General features: G+C 45.6%; 1 protein-coding gene across 2 annotated transcripts in view; it reads left to right on the top strand.

Moving 5' to 3' along the window:
- Nucleotides 1–22,103, top strand: part of vat1l (vesicle amine transport 1-like) — a 226,629-nt gene that overhangs the window by 67,765 nt on the left and 136,761 nt on the right. For both annotated transcript variants that reach the window (XM_070897034.1, XM_070897033.1), the window contains exons 5-7: nt 9,309–9,412; nt 9,568–9,623; nt 17,742–17,936. In XM_070897034.1, coding sequence (XP_070753135.1) covers nt 9,309–9,412; nt 9,568–9,623; nt 17,742–17,936 — 355 coding nt within the window. The remainder of the gene's footprint in view (nt 1–9,308; nt 9,413–9,567; nt 9,624–17,741; nt 17,937–22,103) is intronic.

Genomic DNA, 22,103 nt, shown 5'->3' with positions numbered 1-22,103 from the left:
GGAGGAGACTCGAGTTGAGCATAACTGGTTGGGTCGAATGGCCTGTTTCTGTGCGGTGCACATTTATTCTATATAATTCTATGTTAACCTGTCAAAAACTCTTGAATTTTAACTCACCCATTTAATGGAGAGATGTGAACTGAGTAGATTGGGCCTATACTGTTTGGAATTTAGAAGAATGAGAGGAGATCTCATTGAAACATACATGATTCTGAGAGGGATTGACAGGGTAGATGCTGAGAGGTTGTTTCCCCGGGCTGGAGAATCTAGGACTAGGGGGCACTGTCTCAGGATAAGGGGTCGGCCATTTAAGACTGAGACGAGGAGGAATTTCTTCATTGGAATTCTCTACCCCAGAGGGCTGCGGAGGCTGAATCGTTGAATATATTCAAGGCTGAGATCGATAGATTTTTGGAGTCTAGGGGAATAAGGGATATGGAGACTGGGCGGGAAAATGGAGTTGAGGTCAAAGACCAGCCACAATCTTATTGAATGGCGGAGCAGGCTCGAGGGGCCAAATGGCATATGCTCCTAGTTCTTATGATGATGACGTATGTTCTTATTGAAAACTGCAAGACTTTTATCTACTACTTTAAAATTATTTTTTAATAGTATTTTTGAGATGGGCTTTTGTGCTCATCGAGGTGAAGGATGGTACTTGCTGGAGATTGGGACACTTTGTTCGCTTTAGACACCCAGGGGCTGACTTTCACTGGTGGCGGTAAACCGGCAGTTGCGGATAAATCTCTCTTCATACATCCCGCCCTATTTTTCTTTCTAATGACTGCGATGGAAAGGAAAACCAGGCGGGGATGTATAACAGTGGGGCGGGGGTGGGGGGGAGAGCACACCAAGAGTGAAAATCCCTCCTTCCTGGCATTGTGGAATTCTGTGGAGTCAAACATCATTCACACAGCCCCAACCATGTCCGCATGCCTCAGTGCAGGCGAGCACCCTTTACTTCACCACTGTTTCCATTTCCCGCCCCTTCGTGGCCTCTCCCAGTCAGTTTGCCAATCCATTGCCAAATTGTAGCAGTTTTGTGATCGAAGACAACGCCCATCTGAAATGGCCTGCGATTGGCTGGACTGATTTCACAGAGAGGCCTGCCAGTCGACAGAAGGGGCAAAGTTTCAATTCATCAGTTGAGGCTTTTTCTTAGGTTTTTAGCAAACACAAATGGCCTGGATTTTGCGGTCAGCGGAGACAATGGCGGCCCTTGCGTCCACCTGGGCCCGCCGCCGTGTAGCCCAGCTCTCCGTTTTGGGTGCCGGGCCTGCTGGCCTGGTCATTCCTTGGCCTTGGTGGCCCAGTGCCAGCCACCAAAGGGCCTGCAGAGTGCGTAGTGGCCCTCCCCTGGAACAGGTTTACCCTCCAGTAACAGGGAGCACTGTTAGCTTACACCTTTATTCTTATCCCAACATCCGGCCCAATAATTTCCATTGTTTTTTTTTAGTCACAAGGAAAGTCACCTTTTAAAAACTGAAATAAAAATAAAGTCTTGATGGAAATTCTCTAACATTGTAACCATTTTGATGATAAAGCGATGCTGAGAGATTCGGGAAAAAAAATGCTTTTCAATGATTATAGGTTGACACATCAAAGCAAGATCTGAGGGACTTGTCACTCCAGACATTGCAACATAATGGTTCGCTGGGTTACGGGCCACTTACACCAACCTACGCACCTCAGCAGTGACATCATTCAGTGACTCAGCAATGACTCAGCCTATTTGTGCTCGTGTCTTTAGAAAAAATGGATTTTTTTTGTATTGCTTTAATATGAGAAGGTCTGCGAAAGTCTTTGTGGTGAAATTGTAAAATGGTAATTGCTGATACTCGTACAAATCCTTGGGTACATAACATATTTGTGTCCCTTTATCAGAAGTAGAGTTAGAGGAAGCCAAGAGCACCAAAAATAGATGTTACAAAAGACGCAGAGAAAATAAAGAAAAATGAGAGAGCAAGAATGAGACAGAAAAAAAATAGAATCATAGAAAGGTTACAGCACAGAAGGAGGCCATTCGGTCTGTTGAGCCCGTACCGGCTCTCTGCAAGAGCACTTCAGCTAATCTCACTCCCCCATCCTTTCCCCATAGCCCCGCACATTTTTTTCCTCCAGGTATTTATCCAATTCCCTTTTGAACGCCACAATTGAGTCTGCCTCCTCCACCCTTTCAGGCAGTGCATTCCAGATCCTAACCACTCGCCGTGTAAAATAGCTTTCCCTCGTGTTGCCTTTGGTTCTTTCTAAAAGCTTCCCAAGGGTATAAGGATAAACCCAGCAACCACAGGCCAATCAGTTTTACCTTGGTAACAAGGAAGCTTTTAGAAACGATAATCAGGGACAAAATTAACATTAACTGGGACAAGTGTGGATTAATTAAGGAAAGCCAGCATGGATTTGTTAAAGGCAAAAAGTGTTATAAGGTAGGAAAAATGGCAGCCAATTTGCACACAGCAAGCTCACAAACAGCAATGTGATAATGACCAGATAATCTGCTTTAGTGATGTTAATTGAGGGATAAATATTGACCAGGACACCGGGGATAACTCCCCTGCTCTTCAAAACAATGCCATGGGATCTTTTACGTCCAGCCGAGAGAGCAGAGGGGGCCTCGGTTAAACCTCTCATCCGAAAGACGGCACCTCCAACAGTGCAGCATTCTCTCAGCGCTGCACTGGCATGTTAGCCTAGATTTTTTTTTGTGCTTAAGTCCCTGGAGTGGGTCTGACTCCGAGGGGAGAGTGCTACCCACTGAGTCACAGCCAAGGCCAAAAGACAATGCATCTGTCATGTATCCGACATGGTTACTGCTTGTACTATTACAAGGTGTGCCACCAGAGGGCACTGCAGTGGGAGACTTGTAGGTTACCTGTACAGGTGTGCCTGGCCTAGTATAAAAGGCAGGCCACCATGTGTGATCCTCACTCTGGAGTTAATTTAAAAGGACTAAGGTCACTACAGTTCAAGCACAACACATTGTCTCGTGGAGTCATTATTAGAGCATCTGAAGACATAACAGCATCTGCTTGAGTAGTTCAGCTGCAAACTTCAGGTCTTCCAATATCAGGCAAACAAATCGGAGGATATTGCTTTAAGAACAGTGCATGTCTTAGGACTGATGTGAAAGAACCGACACAAATCCAATTCACTCGGCAGCAATAAGAGAAGCAGATGTTGCGCAGCAGTGTACAACAATATTCTTTCACCTCAGGGACATTGGCTTCGCCTCCAGTCAAGACAGATAGGTTAATTCGCTTTTAAGATGACTTTTTAAGATTCTTAACTGGAACAAATTAAGGCAATTTCCAAACAGTTTCCGACTCAAGCCAGAAAGCTGGTCTCAAGTTGGACATTAACTTGTGTTCAGTCCGCAATTTCACTTTGTAAGTGTGTGCTAACACAAGGAAAAAAAGTCATGGATCATTGACCCGTAACACAGTCATTGCAGGAATACTTCAGGCTATCTGCGGGTACCAAGCAGTAGCTGGTAGGAACGTTTGCTGCTTATCGAGTTTTCCGAAATCATTCAAATTGCAATTGCATTGCGTTGAGACTGTTTTACTAAGGATGTGAGGAAACCTTCCTTCCTTCTCACCCTCGCTCCATTCCCCCCCTCTCTCCTCTTTCCCTTCCCCCTTCCTACCTCTTTCGATGTCCTCTCCAGTGCAATGCTGAGGGTGTGCTGCACTGTCGGAGGTGCCGACTTTCGGATGTGACGTTAAACTGAGGCCCTGTCTGCTCTCTCAGGTGGATGTAAAAGATCCCATGGCACTATTTTGAAGACGAGCAGGGGAGTTATCCCCGGTGTCCTGGCCAATATTTATTCCTCAGTCAACATCGCTAAAAACAGATTATCTGGTCATTATCATATGGCTGTTGTGGGAGCTTGCTGTGCACAAATTGGCTGCTGCATTTCCCACATTACAACAGTGACTACACTCCAAAAGTTCGGTGGTCGTGAAAGGCGTTATATAAATGTAAATCTTTCTTTTTCTTTCCTTCCTCCTTCTCTTCCTCTCTTTTTTCTGAGCATATCCCCCACCATTTCTGTTTTCCCACCTCGCTCCCCTCCCTTCCGAGTGTTTCAACTGATAGAAGCTGAGCCTCAACTTAGCCAGCGTTTTACGCGATGGTGAATGAAGCTCTAATTAGTTCATTACTGTGTGGCTTCCTAAGCACAAATACACAACTATTTGGAAGTATCTGTGACACAAAAGCCTGTGTTTGATATTTGATGTAAGTGCCTTCCTCGGGTGGGGGTCACAGCATTCGCACAATGGTTTGAGGGTCCCGGAGTACAGAGAGATACAGGCACAGAATCAGAGCTCCCATCTATGCTCCAATCGCCTGTGTCCCATCACACTCTGACCCCAGAATCCCCCCCCCCCCACTTTGATCTGCTGTCCCCACCTGCTTTCAGTATGCCCTCCAACCTCTCACTCTAATCACTATCATCTCCTGCCAGGCAGGCAGGTAACTGGCACCATTGAGCGGTGCAGGAAATGGCAGGAAGGAGACATTGGAGAGAATCAGCTTGGATTGAGAGGGAAGATGGAGGGTGGGTAGATGAGATTGGTGGAGCAGGGTCTGTAAGTATTTTGGGGGCACAAGGTGAAGGACAGTGGAGGCTGTCATCCCTAGCTAAGTTGTCTTCTCTCGCTTGCTGCTTCCCCCTCTCCTTCAATACTTTACCCCATCTCATTCCATCTTTACCTCATTCCATCTTTTCCTACTACCCACTATGTGTCCCCTCCACTTTCCCAACCCCCTGCCCTACCACCTTTCCCAACCCCCTGTCCACTTTGCTCCATCACGTATCTCCTCCCCTCCCAATATCATCCCCAATCTCTGTCCCTATCCTCTCCATCCTCCACGTATCTCCTTTGTTTCTCCTTACCCATCCCCTCTGGCTTTCCTCTCCCTCGTTACTGCCCTGCTTCTTGCTCTACCCATTATCCATTGTGTTAAGGGATATGGGGCCATGGAGGGTGAAGGGCCGGCGACATCCCCCAGCCACAAGAAGCTTCCCGCCGGGGAAAGCTGTCGGGGGCACCAAGCGATGGCCGATGTGCACTCGCGGGGCAATTTCCCATGCGGGGTGGAAATGGGGTCAGCGGCGGTCGGTAAGGGGTCGGCCGGGGCGGTCCCGTACACCGCTCCAAAAATAAACGAGGGCAATTTTCAAAATGGCGGCCCCTCCACGCCGACCAAGCGGTGAGTCCTTACCGACCCGTGGCCGTCTCTTCGAGAAAGGGGCAATTTTGGTCCCGCTGAGTTTTTGGATGATGTCGCCAAGGGGCAACATGTAGATGAGAAATAGGAGGGTTCCAAGGATAGAACATTCTCCAATCTCTCACCATTTAAAAAATATACTGCTTTTTAATTTTTTCCGAACAAAGTAGATAACTTCACATTTTGCCACGCTATATTCCATTTGCCATGTTCTTGCCCACTCACTTAGCCTGTCTATATCCCCTTGAAGCTTCTTTGCATCCTCCAGACCATTTACATTCCCACCTAACTTTGTATCAGCAGGAAGAGGATACCCATGTTACCAACAAAATGCGATTGGTTAAACATGACGGCAAAGTATTTCAGGCAATAAAAAAAGGTCCCAGCAGCTTTTCAGGGCACCTAGGGAAGGGCAGTAAAGGCAGTCTTTTCAGTGATGCCCACATCCCAGGAACAAATAAAATAAATTCAAGGCTTTGGAATAGTTTCGACAACACTAAAGAACAGTGATCGCGTTTGCAGGGATAAAGGACTTGTGGTTAACGGGACAGGAGATATAACAGCTCACAAGCTGGCATCTTTATTAAAGGTGTTATGATCTTCAGAGATTTGACGTGCAATAAACTTGTCGGTGTAGACATTGAGAAGCCATTCTTAAGGCTGAGATTTTCTAGTCATCGTGACCTTATCTTGTAGCCTTCACTATATATCGAAAAAGAAGAAAGAATAAAGACTTGGATTTATATAGCGCCTTTCACGACCATTGGACGTCGCAGAGCGCTTTATAGCCAATTGAGTACTTTTGGAGTGCAGTCACTGTTGTGATAATGATCAGATAATCTGTTTTTTTGGTCATGTTGATTGAGGGATAAATATTGGCCAGAATACCGGGGATAACTCCCCTGCTCTCCTTCGAAGTAGTGTCCAGGGATCTTTTAAGTCCACCTGAGCGAGTAGGCGGGGCCTCGGTTTAACGTCTCATCCGACAGTGCAGCACTCCCTCAGCACTGCACTGGGGTGTTAGCCTAGATTTTTACGCTCAAGTCCCTGGAGTGGTGAGTTTATTAAGCATGACGTTTTCTCGGTGCCTAGTTGCAAACCTAGTTCTGTAACGTGACTAAGTTTGCAGCAATTAATTGGATCTCATATTGTGATTTATCAAAAATTAAATCCAGCAAAGTTGCATCAACAGCATGATTGAATTGCAGTCTTTAATTAAATTTTTTTTTAATTGCGAGTTTGTGTGTGCTTAGAGTGTTAGACGTCAAGACTTGTGAATATAATAGGTTTTCCCTTTTGGCATCCTGTGTCAGCCTCAAAAACTCCAGGTCTGCTGCGGTGTGGGTTGGAAGCTGAATAAATCTCTCTGCTCTGCCCAGCAAGGTGGTTCAAACCTAATCTTCGAAAGTGACTCCCATTACTCCACCGTAGCCACATCCATGTAGCCTCTTTCAATGAGATTAAGAACATAAGAAATAGGAGCAAGGAGTCGGCCATTCAGCCCCTCGAGCCTGCTCCGCCATTCAATGAGATCGTGGCTGATCTTCGACCTCAACTCCACTTTCCTGCACTGTCCCCATATCCCTTGATTCCCTTAATATCCAAAAATCTAGCGATCTCAGCCTTGAATATGCTCAACGACTGAGCCTCCAGAACCCTCTGGGGTAGAGAATTCCAAGAATTCACCACCCTCTTTGAGTGAAGACATTTCTCCCCATCTCAGTCCTAAATGGCTGACCCCTTACCCTGAGACTATGGGGCCGAAATTGCACCGTGCTGGGACTGGGGGCGGTCAATTCGAATTATCTGATTTTTTTTTTTGCCCCAGCACGGAGAGCGGTATTCCCCGCACGGAATTGGCTCTTTGAATAAAAACAATGTTGGCTGCGGTAACGGGGCATTCGTGGGGAGCGCCGCTCAGCGCCGCGCTGATGATGTCACAACGACCCTCCCCTTTCGAAGCGGAGGACCGCTGCGTGCTCTGCAGCCACTTTAGTGGTCACCAGGGAGGGTGTTGGCCGGGCCAGTGGCCTGGCACCCAATAGGAGGCGCCGGGCTGCACGTTGGCGGTGCGGCCGCCATTGCCGGGCCGACTAAAGAGTCGGCCAACAGAGAAAAGGTGGCCGCCGCGGCGCTACCACCTCCCCTTTAAGGGCGGCCGCGGTGCCCCAGCCACCACAGCGTCTCACACCGAGAAGCTGTCGGTGTCACCGCCCCGCGTCGACCTCGCGTCCCACGGGGCAATTTGATGTCATCACCGTGCCTGCGCTGTGCCGGTGCGCTAATCACGGGGGGCACCGCAAACCGCTGACGGAGCCCTGGGGGCAATTGCGGAGGAGGGGGTGGATTGCTCTGCCCACCGCGTCTCGGCATAAACCCTTTAACACCCTGTTAGCACCTCCCTTTCTGAGAGGGGCAATTTTGGCCCCTCGTTCTAGGCTCACCAGCCAGGGGAAACGGCCTCTCAGCCTTTATGTCATAAAATCTTACAGCACAGGAGGCCATGAGGCCCATCATGCATGTGCCGGCTCTTTTGAAAGCGTTAATTCAGTTAGTTCCCGGCTTTCCCCCTAGCCTAACAAAAGTTTTGTTTTTCACAAATACAAACAGTTCCCTTTTGAAAGGGTCAAAATTGCTCTCATCGCCAATGCTCAAAGAGCGGGTGGGGTGAGCAGGTAGGCGTGTGTGGGAAGGGTACATTAATGATTGGTGTTTGCTTTGCTGCTGATGAAAGTTAATTGGAAACGTTAATGACCTCAATATATAAAGCCTGCATCTAATGACACATAAACGTAAGTGAAGGGAAAAATGGGCTTGCTTTTGCTGAGTGTTTTGACCCATAGAGATTTCCGAACAGCCAAGTGAAAAGCTTGTCAGGTAATAACTATATTCGACATGAATGAAGTGAGAGGTTTTAACTATCAGGAAAGACTGAGCAGGCAGGGGCTGTCCATAGAAAAGAGAAGGCCGAGAATGACCTGATAGAGACCTTTAAAATTATGAAGGGGCTTGATAGGGTAGACATGGAGGAGATGTTTCCACTTGTGGGGGAGACCAGAACTTGGGGCCATAAATATAAGATAGTCACTAATAAATCCAATAGGGAATTCAGGAGAAACTTCTTTACCCAGAGAGTGGTGAGAATGTGGAACTCGCTGCCACATGAAGAAACTGAGGCGATTGGTATTTAAGGGAAAGCTTGATAAGCACATTAGGGAGAAAGGATATGTTAATCAGGTTAGATAAAGTAGGGTGGGAGGAAGCTCGTGTGAGGCATAAACGCCAGCTTAGACCTGTTGGGCCGAATGGCCTGTTTCTGAGCTGTACATTCTGTGTAAGTCTATGGGGGAGAAATTTGGTCGCTCCTCTGTTGCGGCGTTGTCCCGGGCGGAGCGGTACATTTTGTGTCGGCAAATGGTTTGCTTCTGCTGCCGCAAAATTCACCGGCTGGGCCCGGAGTTTGGAGCGAAGCGCTACGGGAGGCTTTCCACATGGTCTATTAGCGCGCCAGGCCAGCTGAGCCACTGAAAATCCCGAGCGCAACAGCCAGCCTGGGAGCTCCCTAATGGAGACTTCCGTGGAGAAAAAAACTGAAAAAACCTACCAGTTCATTCCTGACACGACCCCAACATAAATCGCAAAAGTGAAAAAAACAATCACACTTAGCTGAGGTAGACATTTCTTCCATCATACTTCAGCTGTTACAGCTTGGAAAGCCTGCTTTCACTGGCGGTCCCACTAGGGGGCGCTACGGGTCGGGCGCGATCTAAATATCGAGCCGGTGTTGCAACCAGGGGCGTTGCACACTGGGCTCTCCTCTCCTGGGCGGTACTGGTCCGCGTCCCCGCAAATCCGGCATTCAATGTCCCGGCGGGGTGCTGGAAGCTGGCCTCCAGCCTGGGCGCAACATAAGAACATAAGATATAGGAGCAGGAGTAGGCCATTTGGCCCTTCGAGCCTGCTCCGCTTTTCGTCGCCAGGGCACTGAGAGGGACAGCAAAAGGCCGGAAATCCAGCTGTGTATGAACAGATAGGTTCTGGAGTAAGGCCCACTTTTGGTTCCATTGCAGAATCTCCCCTGACGGAGTAGATATCGTCCTGGATTGCTTATGTGGCGAGAACACCGGGAAGGGCCTCGGCCTCTTGAAGCCGCTCGGAACTTACATCCTGTACGGTAAGTAGGAGTTTGACGGCCACCGAATACTAGAAGAAACCGAGCATGCGTGAGAAGCACAAAAGTTAAATAATCAATGGTGTGTGCCGTTACATTAGTGTGAAAGAATATTTGTGCCTTCCAAGCATTACAATCCTGTATTCACCAACTTCTAGGCTCATCAAATATGGTTACCGGAGAAACAAAAAGCTTCTTCAGCTTTGCCAAATCAGTAAGTAAAACAAAAATTACGTAGTAAGTTGCATATTAGCTTGCTGTGGACCATGCATATATGTCTGTGTTATGTTTTGTGTCATTTGCATTTATTTTTTTCTTTAACCTCTATTTCGGCAATAGAGGAACACATTTCTAACTCACCCCTTTAACATTTTCCTATTCCACTGTGCATGTGAAACGTGATATTTAACTTCCAGCGGGTGCTCCGTTTGAACCAAAGATTGTTGCCCGCACCAAAAGGACCTAAAGAGGCTCCTAACTTTAATCCTTAAACTGCCGGCTGATTGTAGAGAGTTCCTATCTCCCTGGGGTGACTGGTGGTCACTAGTTATCAACTTACAGCCTGGGACCCTGATGTTACAGTTAAGAAAATTAATCAAAGCATCAAGAATGTCTTCTATTCTTATGTTTCTATGTTCTTCTATTTATATGTTTCTATAGCAGGAAAAGGGTACTGAGGGAATGATCAGCCATGATCTTATTGAATGGTGGTGCAGGCTCGAAGGGCCAAATGGTCTACTCCTCCACCTATTTTCTATGTTTCTATGTTTCTACTATTAGCTGAAGCAACAAAGACAAATACAATTATAATTTGATTTCAAAATAAAATACATTGTTTGTGCTCCCACCGTTTTTTTTTTCCAATTCTTTCTTCCTTATTAGAAAGGACATAAGAAATAGAAGCAGGAGTAGGCCATATGGCCCCTCGAGTCTGCTCCACTATTCAATAAGATCATAGCTGATCTGATCTTGGCCTCAACTCCACTTTCCTGCCCGTTCCCCATAACCCTTGACTCCCCTGTAGTTCAAGAATCTGTCTATCTCAGCCTTGAATATATTCAATGACCCAGCCTCCACAGCTCTCTGGGGTAGAGAATTCCAAAGATTCACGACCTTGAGAGAAGAAATTCCTCCTCATCTCTGTATTAAATGGGCGACCCCATCATTCTGAAACTATGCCCCCTAGTTCTAGATTCCCCACGAGAGGAAACATCCTCTCTGCATCTACCCTGACAAGCCTCAGAATCTTATATGTTTCACTAAAATCACCTCTCATTCTTCTAAACTCAAATGAGTGTAGGCCCAACCTGCTCAGCCTTTCCTCATAAGACAACCCTTTCATCTCAGGAATCAGCGTAGTGAACCTTCTCTGAATTACCTCCAAGTATATCCCTCCTTAGATAAGGAGAGCAAAACTGCACGCAGTACTCCAGATGTGGTCTTGCCAACGCCCTGTACAGTTGGAGCAGAACTTCCCTACTTTTATACTCCTCTCCCATTGCAATAAAGGCCAACATTCTATTTGCCTTCCTAAACCTCTCTGTCTTACATTTATTTTATTTTAACGTTATTCCTTTTTTTTCTTCTAAAGAATAATAATAATACGCTACTTACAGTGATGTTTTTCCCTTTCCTTTACTTCTTGTCTTCTTTTGTCTCCCTGTCCATTTTGGAGGTGGGAACAGGTTTTTTTAATAAAATGGATGAAAACTGACTCCAGAGACAATCAAAAGGCCTTGTTCTGAAGATTACATAGAATTTTACAGCACAGAAACAGGTCATTCGGTCCAACAGGTCTATGCCAATGTTTATGCTCCACACAAGCCTCCTCCTACCTTACTTCACCTCACTCCATCATCATATCCCTCTATTCCTTTCTCCCTCATGTATTTATTGAGCTTCCTCTTAAATGCATCTACACTATTCACCTCAACCACTCCCTGTGGCAACAAGTTCCACATTCTCACCACTCCCTGGGTAAAGAAGTCTCTCTTGAATTCCCTATGGGATTTATTAGTGACTATCTTATATTGATGGCCTCTTGTTGTGGATCTCCCCCACAAGGGGAATCATCTTCTCTATGTCAACACTGTCCAACCTCTTCATAATTTCAAAGACCTCTATCAGGTCACACCTCAACCTTCTCTCTTCTAGAGAAAAACCTCAGCCTATTTAGTCCTTCCTGATAGGTTTTAAAGGGTCAGACTAACATTAGCTTCTCCTGATCACGTTCCTGCTGAACCTGACTGACTGCACGCCCGACCCTCTGATTGACACATCAGCGTGACCAGGTCAATCTTTGATGTGTTAAAACCCTGATGCGATGCTGCTGCCTGGCTCTTCCAGCCCTGTCCTAAATTCAGCCACAGGTGCTCGTTTGATTTAAGAAGTCACATTCATTTGGCCAGGGAGGTGCTGAAAAGTATTTAAGGACATAAGAACATAAGAATTAGGAGCAGGAGTGGGTCATTCGGCCCTTCGAGCCTGCTCCACTATTCAATAAGATCATGGCTGGTCTTCCACCTCAGCACCTTCCTGCACTGTCCCCATATCCCTTGATTCCTTTAATATTCAAAAATCTATCAATCTATGTCTTAAGTATACTGAACGACTGAGCCGCCACAGCCCTCGGGTAGAGAATTCCAAAAATTCACCACCCTCTGAGTGAAGAAGTTTCTCCTCATCTCAGTCCTAATAGGCCGACCCCATATTATGAGACTGTGACCTCTGGTTCTGGACTCCCCAGCCAGGGGAAACATCCTCCCTGCATCTACCTTGTCAAGCCCTGTAAGAAATTTGTATGTTTCAAGGACACGCACTTATGGTCACAAAGAAAGCGTTCTTCAGCTGATCTTGCTCACTTGCAGTGGAGTAGCAAAATGTTATTTCTTGAATTTTGTTTTTACATTCATAGAGTTTGTAACATTTGTGTGGGGAAGTATCAGAGCGAGTGCAAATCCTGTTTCCGGCTTTCCAAATGGCTCGGTTTCTAATTGCCCAGGGTGTCACTGAGACCAGAAACCTCTAGGTTTGATCCGTGTTCCATGCTGAGTTAGCCAATCTCAGTTGGTGGAACTGTTGTGGTGAGGGGGTTGGGGAGTGCTGGACGGTGGGGGGGGGGGGGGCTGCAGGTGGTCCACATTCCCCTGGCCTGGATGGGGGGAAGGGGCGTGTGTGGATTGACGGACGGACGTTGGTGTGGGGTTAGAAGAAAAATAAGCTGGATACATTTTATCCATTGCCCCCCCTGCTTAAAAATGCGCCAATGTCAGGCAGAGGCAGGATCAGGTTTGACTGCGAGGCAGTCGGATAGCCCTCTGACATTCACTCTCTGCCCAAAGAATGACTCCTTGAATGAGGCAGTGGAGAGAGGCCTTGTACCTGTGGAACCGCACCCTAGTCAGCACATTCAGAAAAGGAGGGAGATAATAGAGAGCAACAGAAATTCAGAAACAAAACCCTGATTGTCCTCAATATTGCAATGGAACAAAATGATGCCCTAAAAAAAACCCTCATTCGCCTTTTCCAGTGGTTGGTGTTACACATTGAACGCTTCACGCTTGGTTGTGCGACATCTTAAATACTGCCACTCATGAACTAGAGCAGCTTACGGTTGTTCTCCTTAGAGCAGAGAAGGTTAAGGAGAGATTTAATAGAGGTGTTCAAGATCATGCAAGGTTTTGATTGAGTAGATCAGGAGAAACTGTTTCCATTGGCAGAAGGGTTGGTAACCAGAGGTCACAGATTTTAAGATAATTGGCAAAAGAACCTGAGTAGAGATGAGGAAAATTGCCCTTACGCAGCGAGTTGTTATGATGTGGAATGCACTGCCTGAAAAGTCTGGTGGAATTAGATTCAACAGTAAGGGTTATGGGGAGCGGGCGGGTAAGTGGAGCTGAGTCCACGACCAGATCAGCCATGATCTTGTTGAATGGCGGAGCAGGCTCGAGGGGCTAGATAGCCTACTCCTGTTCCTAATTCTTATGTTCTTATGTTCTAACTTCCAAAAGGGAATTGGATAAATACTTGAAAAGCAGAAATTTACAGGGCGATAGAGAAAGTTCAGTGGAGTGGGATTAATTGGATAGCTCTTTCAAAGAGCTGGCACAGACCCGATGGGCCGAGTGGTCTCCCTCTCTGCTGTATGATTAAGGAGACTGTAACTCAAGGTCAGCCAGAAAGGAGACCTTTATTATAGCACACGGCTGCTCTGATACATCCTCTGCTTATAGCTGGTGAATCATTTCATTGCAGTTTAAGATCATAGAGGCGATTGCATGTGACGTTGTGAAGATTCCCGGTCAGTGAATGAGCACTTGGTATGAAGAAGTATTGACTGTCAAATTATCGAGAAGGCTGAAGAAGGATTCTCGTTCGCTAGGAACACCTCCCCTGGTCAGCCCGCCTGATGTGTGGTCTCATTCAGCGAAAGAAAGCAAGAACTTGCATTTGTATAGCGCATTTTACCACCTCAGGATGTAACAAAACGCTTTACAGCCAATGAAGTACTTCTTAAAACTGTAGTCATTGTTTTAATGTAGGAAACGCAGCAACCAGTTTAAGCACAGCAAGCTCCCACATACAGCAATGCAATAATGACCAGATAATCTGTTTTAGTGATATTGGTTGAGGGATAAATATTGCTCTTCTTTGAAATAGTGCCATGGGATTATTACGTCCACCTGAGAGGGCAGACGGGGCCTCGGTTTTATGTCTCCTCTGAAAGACAGACCTCTCGACAGTGCAGCACTCCCTCAGCACTGCACTGGAGTGTCAGCCTAGATTTATGTGCTCAAGTCCATGGAGTGGGACTTTGTGATATATTCACAGAGCATAAGCACACGCAGCTTCTAACATGGCAGGCAGCTCTCTCGGAAGCCTTGGATCGGACTGCCCGTTTCGCAGAACACCTTTGGATACTTCTTGATAACATCATCTGTTGATGCAAATCTCAATTCCGCACGGAAAATCTCACTCCAATCCAGCTTCAGTGATCTCAACCAATTTCTTCCTAGTAAGGCAGGCTTGTCTCCTTTCACTACTATTAGGGGCAAGTTCTGAAATTGATCCTTATATTTCACCGGTACGGTGATATGACCTGCGACAGGAATTCTCTTTCCCGAGTAGCCTCGCAATGCTCGATTTTGAAAGCTTCCAAAATTACAGTGAATAGGTAGCTTTTTTAATGCTACAATGTAATCACTGATACTTTCCTCAGCCTTTTGATTTCATATACCGAAGCAATAGCTTTCAGCAATTTCTAATGGTTTGGGGTTATAGTGCTGCTCCAGCTTCATTAAAAATCTCTTTCAGCGTTGTGTCCTTTGGCTCGTCAGGCACAAGCAAATTTACCAGGGTTTCTTACAATGCTGAACCTGCCTCAGATAAGAAGATCGCTCTCTTACGTTGCAATATCGCCTGATTCTGGACTGCATTCTCTGGAACTTCGATTATGTTATTTGCAGTGAAATACATTTCTGGCTGATCCACATATGCTTTAAAACATTCCCTGTCATGTCTATATTCACCCAAATGTCCCATTACACCTGCGGGTGCTGCCATTTTAATTTCTAGTTGTTCACACAGTGTGCTGTATTTTACCTTGGATTTTGTAGCTTTTTCCAAAGACAGAAACTTCCAAAGTCTCTCTGTCGGCTGGCTGACCCCTTCACCAACAAAATTTCAGCTTTAAATCATTTGAAAAATCCCATCTCGCCGCCAAATGTGATATATTCACAGAGCACAAGCACACACACAGCTTCTAACATGCTATCTTCTTATTGGAGGCGGGTCCAGCATTGTACGAAACCCTGGTAAATCTGCTTGTGCCTGACGAGCCAAAGGACATAACGCTTGAAGAGATTTTAACGAAGCTGGAGCAGCACTATAATCCCAAACCATTAGAAATTGCTGAAACCTATTGTTTCGGTATATGAAATCAAAAGGCTGATGGATGTATCAGTGATTACATTGTAGCATTAAAAAAGCTATCCACTGTAATTTCGGAAACTTTCAAAACCGAGCATTGTGAGGCTACTCGGGAGAGAAAATTCCTGTGGTAGGTCGTATCACCGTACCGGTGAAATATAAGAATCAATTTCAGAACTTGCCCCTAATAGTAGTGAAAGGAGACAGGCCTGCCTTACTGGGAAGAAATTGGTTGAGATCACTGAAGCTGGATTGGAGGGAAGCCATGTGGAAGTGAGATTTGCATCAACGGATGATGTTATCAAGAAGTATCTGAAGGTGTTCTGCGAAATGGGCAGTCTGATCCAAGGCTTCCGAGAGAGCTGCCTGCCATGTTAGAAGCTGTGTGTGCTTATGCTCTGTGAATATATCACATTTAGTTCCAGAGGCTTCCGAGAGAGCTGCCTGCCATGTTAGAAAGCTGTGTGTACTTGTGCTCTGAGAAGATATCACAACCTTCTGACTCAGTGGCAAGAGATGTCAAGAGATTTGAAATGTATTTGCTTCATGGTTCTTTGCTTAAGAATTCATTGCTGTTAAGAACTACTTGGTTTATTTGCAAAGGTTTAACAATCACACTACACATTACCGGTTCATCCACCAGGCTCACAACCACCTGCCTCATCGTAGATTCCCTGAACCCAACAGGCTGGGGTTTTATTGAGTCTTGTGAACATCACATGACTGGCTAAGCCACTCACAACTCAACAGCTCAACAAAGCTGTGAGCAAAGTCACAGGTGCATACATTACAAAATTCACAGTCAGAAAATGAAAACAGAATGTTAAAAAATGATTACAAGCACCCACCCCCCCTGTCGACACCTTAGTATGACCCGCACAGATCAAAAACATCCCCGGTTCAGTCACTCGTCTCTGGTGAATTAGTCAATCATAGCTTACACGCTACAATTGGGCTTTGTCTAGAGCGGGAGTGGGGCGGCGATAGTCGGCATGGGTTCCCGCTCCCTGGTCGCTCTCAAGTCATCCTGCTGGAGCGCACGTAATGGGAAGCTTGCCGCTTGGCTGTGATGCTCCTCATGGTTGAGTAAACAGTCTACATTTACTGTTTAAAATCCCACATGTAGAATGGCCTCCTGTCTGAGGTGCTGAAAGACTGCAGTTGCCCATGGAATTCTGTCCGGGCAGCAGCGAATGCCTTCAGAGGAGGAGAGGAGACAAATGAAAAGAAAATATATAATGAATGTTTACTAGTTGAGACCAAATGCAGCCTCCAGCTGGAGTGGGTTAGAGTATGGGACTAATTAAGATGGATGCACAGACAAAATTCAACCTCCGTTTTAAAGCTGTACAGTCTGTCGTATCGTTATGTATTTATCTTGATTTTATATTATGACACTATTTCGAAGATGAGCAGGGGAGTTATCCCCGGTGTCCTGGAGCCAATATTTTTCCCTCAATCACATTGCTGTTTATGGGAGCTTGCTGTGCGCAAATTGGCTGCCGCTCTTCCCACATCACAACAGTGATTACATTTTGAAAAATTACTAAATTGGCTGCAAAGAGCTTTGAGACACCGGTGGTCATGAAAGGCGCTATATAAATGCAAGTCATTCTTTTTCTTTTAATTATTTACCGATAAATAGCAAACTGCTGAGCAATTTGTGAAGGAGGGATGTCGAGTAAACAGGTTCCATTATGAATGTGGACATTGGAAAAAGTGTGCCAAAAATGTGACAAGGGAAAGTGAGTGTAGACATCATTTTTTTAAAGTATAATAAGATATGATAATCTGCACAGTTATCTAGTTGAGGTGAATAGCATAGATGCATTTAAGGGGAAGCTAGATAAACTCATGAGGGAGAAAGGAATAGAAGGGTATGTTGTTAGGGTGAGATGAAGTAAGGTGGGAGGGAGGCCCGTGTGGAGCATAAACACCGGCATAGACCTGTTGAGCCAAATGGCCTATTACTGTGCTGTCCATTTGATGTAATTCGATGTTTAAGCATACTAGGTTCAAGGCTGATGTTGTTTCAGACAATAAATGTCCCTGGCACAATGCACCCCATGATAAACCCACACTCTTCTCTTTTTGACGAATTCACTTAACGGGAATATTCCAACCTGAAGCTTTGGCTAAGTGTAGAAGCTCATCTTCAAAATGATCAGGTGGTATCATCTAAAAATATATATCTGTTGCTGTGCTTTTATATCGCTTAATAAGCAAGATTCATTAAATCGTAGCCCATGTTGTACCTGTGACTCATTAAATCGTAGCCCATGCTGTACCTGTAACTCATTAAATCGTAGAACATGTCGTACCTGTAACTCAAGAGATTTAGATATAGGTAGAGGGAGAGCATCAAAATCAGTTTAATGAGAGTGAATGTCTTTTCTTTTTACAGTGGTGGCAGGTTGAGAAGGTGAACCCCATAAAACTCTATGAAGAGAACAAAGTCATTGCTGGATTTTCACTGCTTAACCTTCTCTTCAAACAAGGCCGAGGCGCCCAGGTGAAAGCAGTGGTGGACAAGCTGATCTCACTGTACAACCAGAAGAAGATCAGACCCTTGGTAGATTCACTATGGGCTCTGGAGGAGGTAAGGACATCAGTGTTCTGTCAGTCACACCACATCGTGAGTTGGTGTGGTGAAGTCCAAAACCAGCTTTATGTAAGGATCTCTCGAACCATGTTGGTTGATGGCAGTATAGAATCATAGAATCATAGAAAATTACAACACGGAAGGAGGCCATTCGGCCCATCCTGTCAGTGCCGGTCAAAAATGAGCTGCCCAGCCTAATCCCACTAGGTGCATAGCCTTGTAGATTACGGCTCTTTAAGTGCACATCCAAGTACTTTTCAAATGTGATGAGGGTTTCTGCCTCTACCACCCTTTCAGGCAGTGAGTTCCAGACCTTCTGGATGAAGAAATATTTCCTCATCTCCCCTCTAATCCTTCTACTAACTACTTTAGACCTATGCCCCCTGGTTGTTGACCCCCTCTGCTAAGGGAAATACGTCCTTCCTATCCATTCTATCTAGGCCTCTCATATTTTTATACACCTCAATTAAACCTCCCCTCCAGCTTCCTCTGTTCCAAGGAAAACAACCAGCCTATCCAATCTTTCCTCATAGCTAAAGTTTTCCAGTCTTGCAACATCCTCGTAAATCTCCTCCGTACCCTTTCTAGTGCAATCACATCGTTTCTGTAATGTGGTGACCAGAACTGCATGCAGTACTCCAGCAGTGGCCTAACCAGTTTTGTATACAGTTCCAACATAATCTCCCTCCATCATAATATCTTGCATTGAATGCAACAGCTGGGCCTGGTGTTACCGCTGGGCAGCGCAATTGCCTGAAATCGGCCAAACCAGAGTGAAAGATCAGGGAATTTTAAGTGCAAGTTACGACTAGTGTAAATTGAGTTTCTGCGATCTTTAACACTGGTTTAAAAAAAAAGCTCGCGCTGGAAGTCGGCCCCGCCCACTAAACTGGCCAGGCTCCATAATCGCAGTAATGAGGATGACACGTTTCCGCCAATTCCACCTGTTTGAGGAGGCCCTTCAAATTCAGCTCTGTTTTTAGGTGCAAAGACACCAGCCATATTTTAAACGCTTTTAAATATTAAAAAATGAATTTACTAAGAAACTGCCGAGTGTGCACCAATGAAACTAGTAAATGATTCAGTATATATCATAGGCAGTCCCTCGAAATCGAGGAAGACTTGCTTCCACTCTAAAAATGAGTTCTCAGGTGACTGAACAGCCCAATACGGGAATTACAGTCTCTGTCACAGGTGGGACAGACAGGGGTTGAAGGAAAGGGTGGGTGGGGAGTCTGGTTTGCCGCACGCTCCTTCTGCTGTTGGCGCTTGCTTTCTGCAGGCTCTCGGTGATGAGACTTGAGGTGCTCAGCACCCTTCCAGATGCTCTTCCTCCACTTAGGGCGGTCTTTGGCCAGGGACTTCCAGGTGTCGGTGGGGATGTTGCATTTTCTCAAGGAGGCTTTGAGGGTGTCCTTGAAGCATTTCCTCTGCCCACCTGGGGCTCGCTTGCCGTGTAGGAGTTCCGAGCACAGCGCTTGCTTTGGGAGTCTTGTGTCCGGCATAATTTAGTGTCGGGTTACTCACAGGTGGCGGATGAGGCACTCTGATTAAAAATGCTTATTTTTGGTGATAAACCTACTTTCAGCTGTATTAATAAAACTGCACCAGGGTACTACAGCAAAGAATATTTTTTAATGCAAGGGAAAAACAATAAGCACAAACTGGGGGAGGGTTTATGTGGGCTTGCGCTGTGCCCTGTTGTTCAATGTGTTTGTTCCGGGAGTCGGGCAGCTTTGGTCCTTCTCCCTGAGGATTGAGCCTCACCTCCCCAAGGCTGGGTTTCAGCGGTGGGAGTCAGTGCATTGAATTAGGTTTGGTTTTGGTTTTATTGTATTTATAACTTGCTGTGTATTGTAAAAAAATCATAAAATTGTGCAAAATCTTTAGTTAGGCGTTACTTATATCGGGGATGTTCCTGATCAATCAGCAGTGTTGGTGTTACTCATTGCAGTGATACTTGTTTAAGCATCACTTTATCCTTCAATCTTTCTATTCTCTTGTCTTCTTTCTTTGAGTTATTCACTTTTCATTATGAGTGAGCAGGCGGGTGATGCGGGGTCTGGATCGGTTCTGATGTCCTCCACGATCGAGGGCCATAACAACAACAACTTGCATTTATATAGTGCCTTTAGTGTAGTACAACATCCCAAAGAAGCTTCACAGGAGTGTTGTTTGACACCGAGTCATATAAGGAGATATTAGGACAGGTGACCAGAAGCCTGGTCAACGTTTTAAGAAGCGGCTTCAAGGAGGCAAGAAAGAACAAGGTAGACCAACAGAGAGGTTTAGAAACATAGAAACATAGAAAATAGGTGCAGGAGCAGGCCATTCAGCCCTTCTAGCCTGCACCGCCATTCAATGAGTTCATGGCTGAACATGAAACTTCAGTACCCCCTTCCTGCTTTCTCGCCAATAGGCAGGGAATTATAGAGCTTGGGGCCTGGGCAGCTGGAGGTACGGCCACCAGTGGTGGAGTGAAGGAAATCGGGGATGCACAGGAGGCCAGAATTGGAGGAGCGCAGAGATCTCCGAGGCTATGGAGAAATTTGAAAACAAGGATGAGAATTTTAAATTCGAGTCTGTTGCTGGACCGGAAGCCAATACAGCGCAGCGAGCACGGGGGGTGATGGGTGAACGGGACTTGGTGCAAGTTAGGATGCGGACAGTAGAGATTTACCAGGCACTCAATGTCAAGGCGCTGACGTGAATCAGGTTATCCGCAAATCTGCCGACACCCTCCAGCTGTCTCCCAGAGCCTTCACAGAGAAAATTCACAAAGATAACGGTGAAAATTCCTCGCTCAAAGGAGGTCTTTAAAATGAATCCGTTTCCTCTTCCTCACAGAAACCCACCATTTTAGGTCACCATATTTGCCGAGAGCTTCATGAGCTGACGTCTACTTTGGGCCAATCATCAATTTCCAGGTGGGAATTATTCCGCTGGTATTCATAGGCTGAACATAAGGCACAGAATCCCATGGAGCTTCAGTATTGATCGAGTAGTGAGAAGGAAGAGAATTCAACACTCTGTGCCCCGATAAATCCCCTGGTTAACACGAATGGTTGTCTTAGTCAGCAACAACGCCTTATATTTATATAGCGCCTTTAACGTAATGAAACGTCCCAAGGCTCTTCACAGGAGCGGTATCAAAAAAATTGACACCGAGCCACATAAGATGATGTTAGGACAGACGACCAAAAGCTTGGTCAACGAGGTAGGTTTTAAGGAGCATCTAAAAGGAGGAAAGAGAGGCGGAGAGGGAATTCCAGAGCTTCGAACCTATGCAGCTGAAGGCACAACTCCAATGGTGGAGCGATTAAAATCTAATTAAAATTAAAAGACTAGTGCGGATAGAAACTTAATTAAAAAACATTAACCTGTATTAAAAATAACCCCTGGAATGTGAACTCCTCAGCAGTTTTGTTTGCTTCCCTAGATTAGCCTGCAGCTACAGTTCCTACACTGAACCTTCTCCGGCAGGCTTACTTTGGTTGCAGCAAATTGGAGGGAAAATAAAATTGAGAACAATCATCGAATCATACAGGACAGAAGGCTATTCGGCCCATCGTGCTAGTGCCGACTCTATGAAAGAGCTATCCAATTAGTCCACGCACCCCAGCTCTTTCCCCTATAGCTCTCCGATTTCCTCTTTTCGAGTAGTTATCCACCTATCCAAGCCGATATAGAACTGGCACTGACATTATTTTTCACATTTGGATCGACAGACATAAATTAAACACGAAACAATAAATTATTTAGGCTAACATGAGGTTTACCTCACAGCAAGACTTTGCCACAATGCTCACAACTTAATTTTTCCCCCCAACAAGGAAAGGTTAATCAGATCTCCGGTTTGCCTAGTAATATCTGGCATTTCTGGTTTTGTTTTGTGGAGTTACTGATGGACTTTCCCACATCAGTGCCTCCTTGATGCTCGCTTTGGTACTTTCGATAAAATGGATGGAAGTATTGACATTTTTTATATAGAAAAAAAACGTATCAGGAGCGGGTGCTTGGGTGTTAACATTTAATTTGGTGACATCATCGTATTTGTGCCTGTTGTGGGGAAGTAATGATGAAGCTTCCATGTCCATCGTGTTAAAATTGCCTTGACAACCAGCTAGGAAGAAGCAGATTGTCGATATTTTTTTTATTAAAGGC

Source organism: Pristiophorus japonicus, chromosome 13 (assembly GCF_044704955.1).
Source record: "Pristiophorus japonicus isolate sPriJap1 chromosome 13, sPriJap1.hap1, whole genome shotgun sequence".
In the NCBI taxonomy this organism is placed as follows: domain Eukaryota; kingdom Metazoa; phylum Chordata; class Chondrichthyes; family Pristiophoridae; genus Pristiophorus; species Pristiophorus japonicus.
The sequence above is the reverse complement of the archived record's forward strand: the minus strand, read 5'-3'. Positions and strand labels throughout refer to the sequence as shown.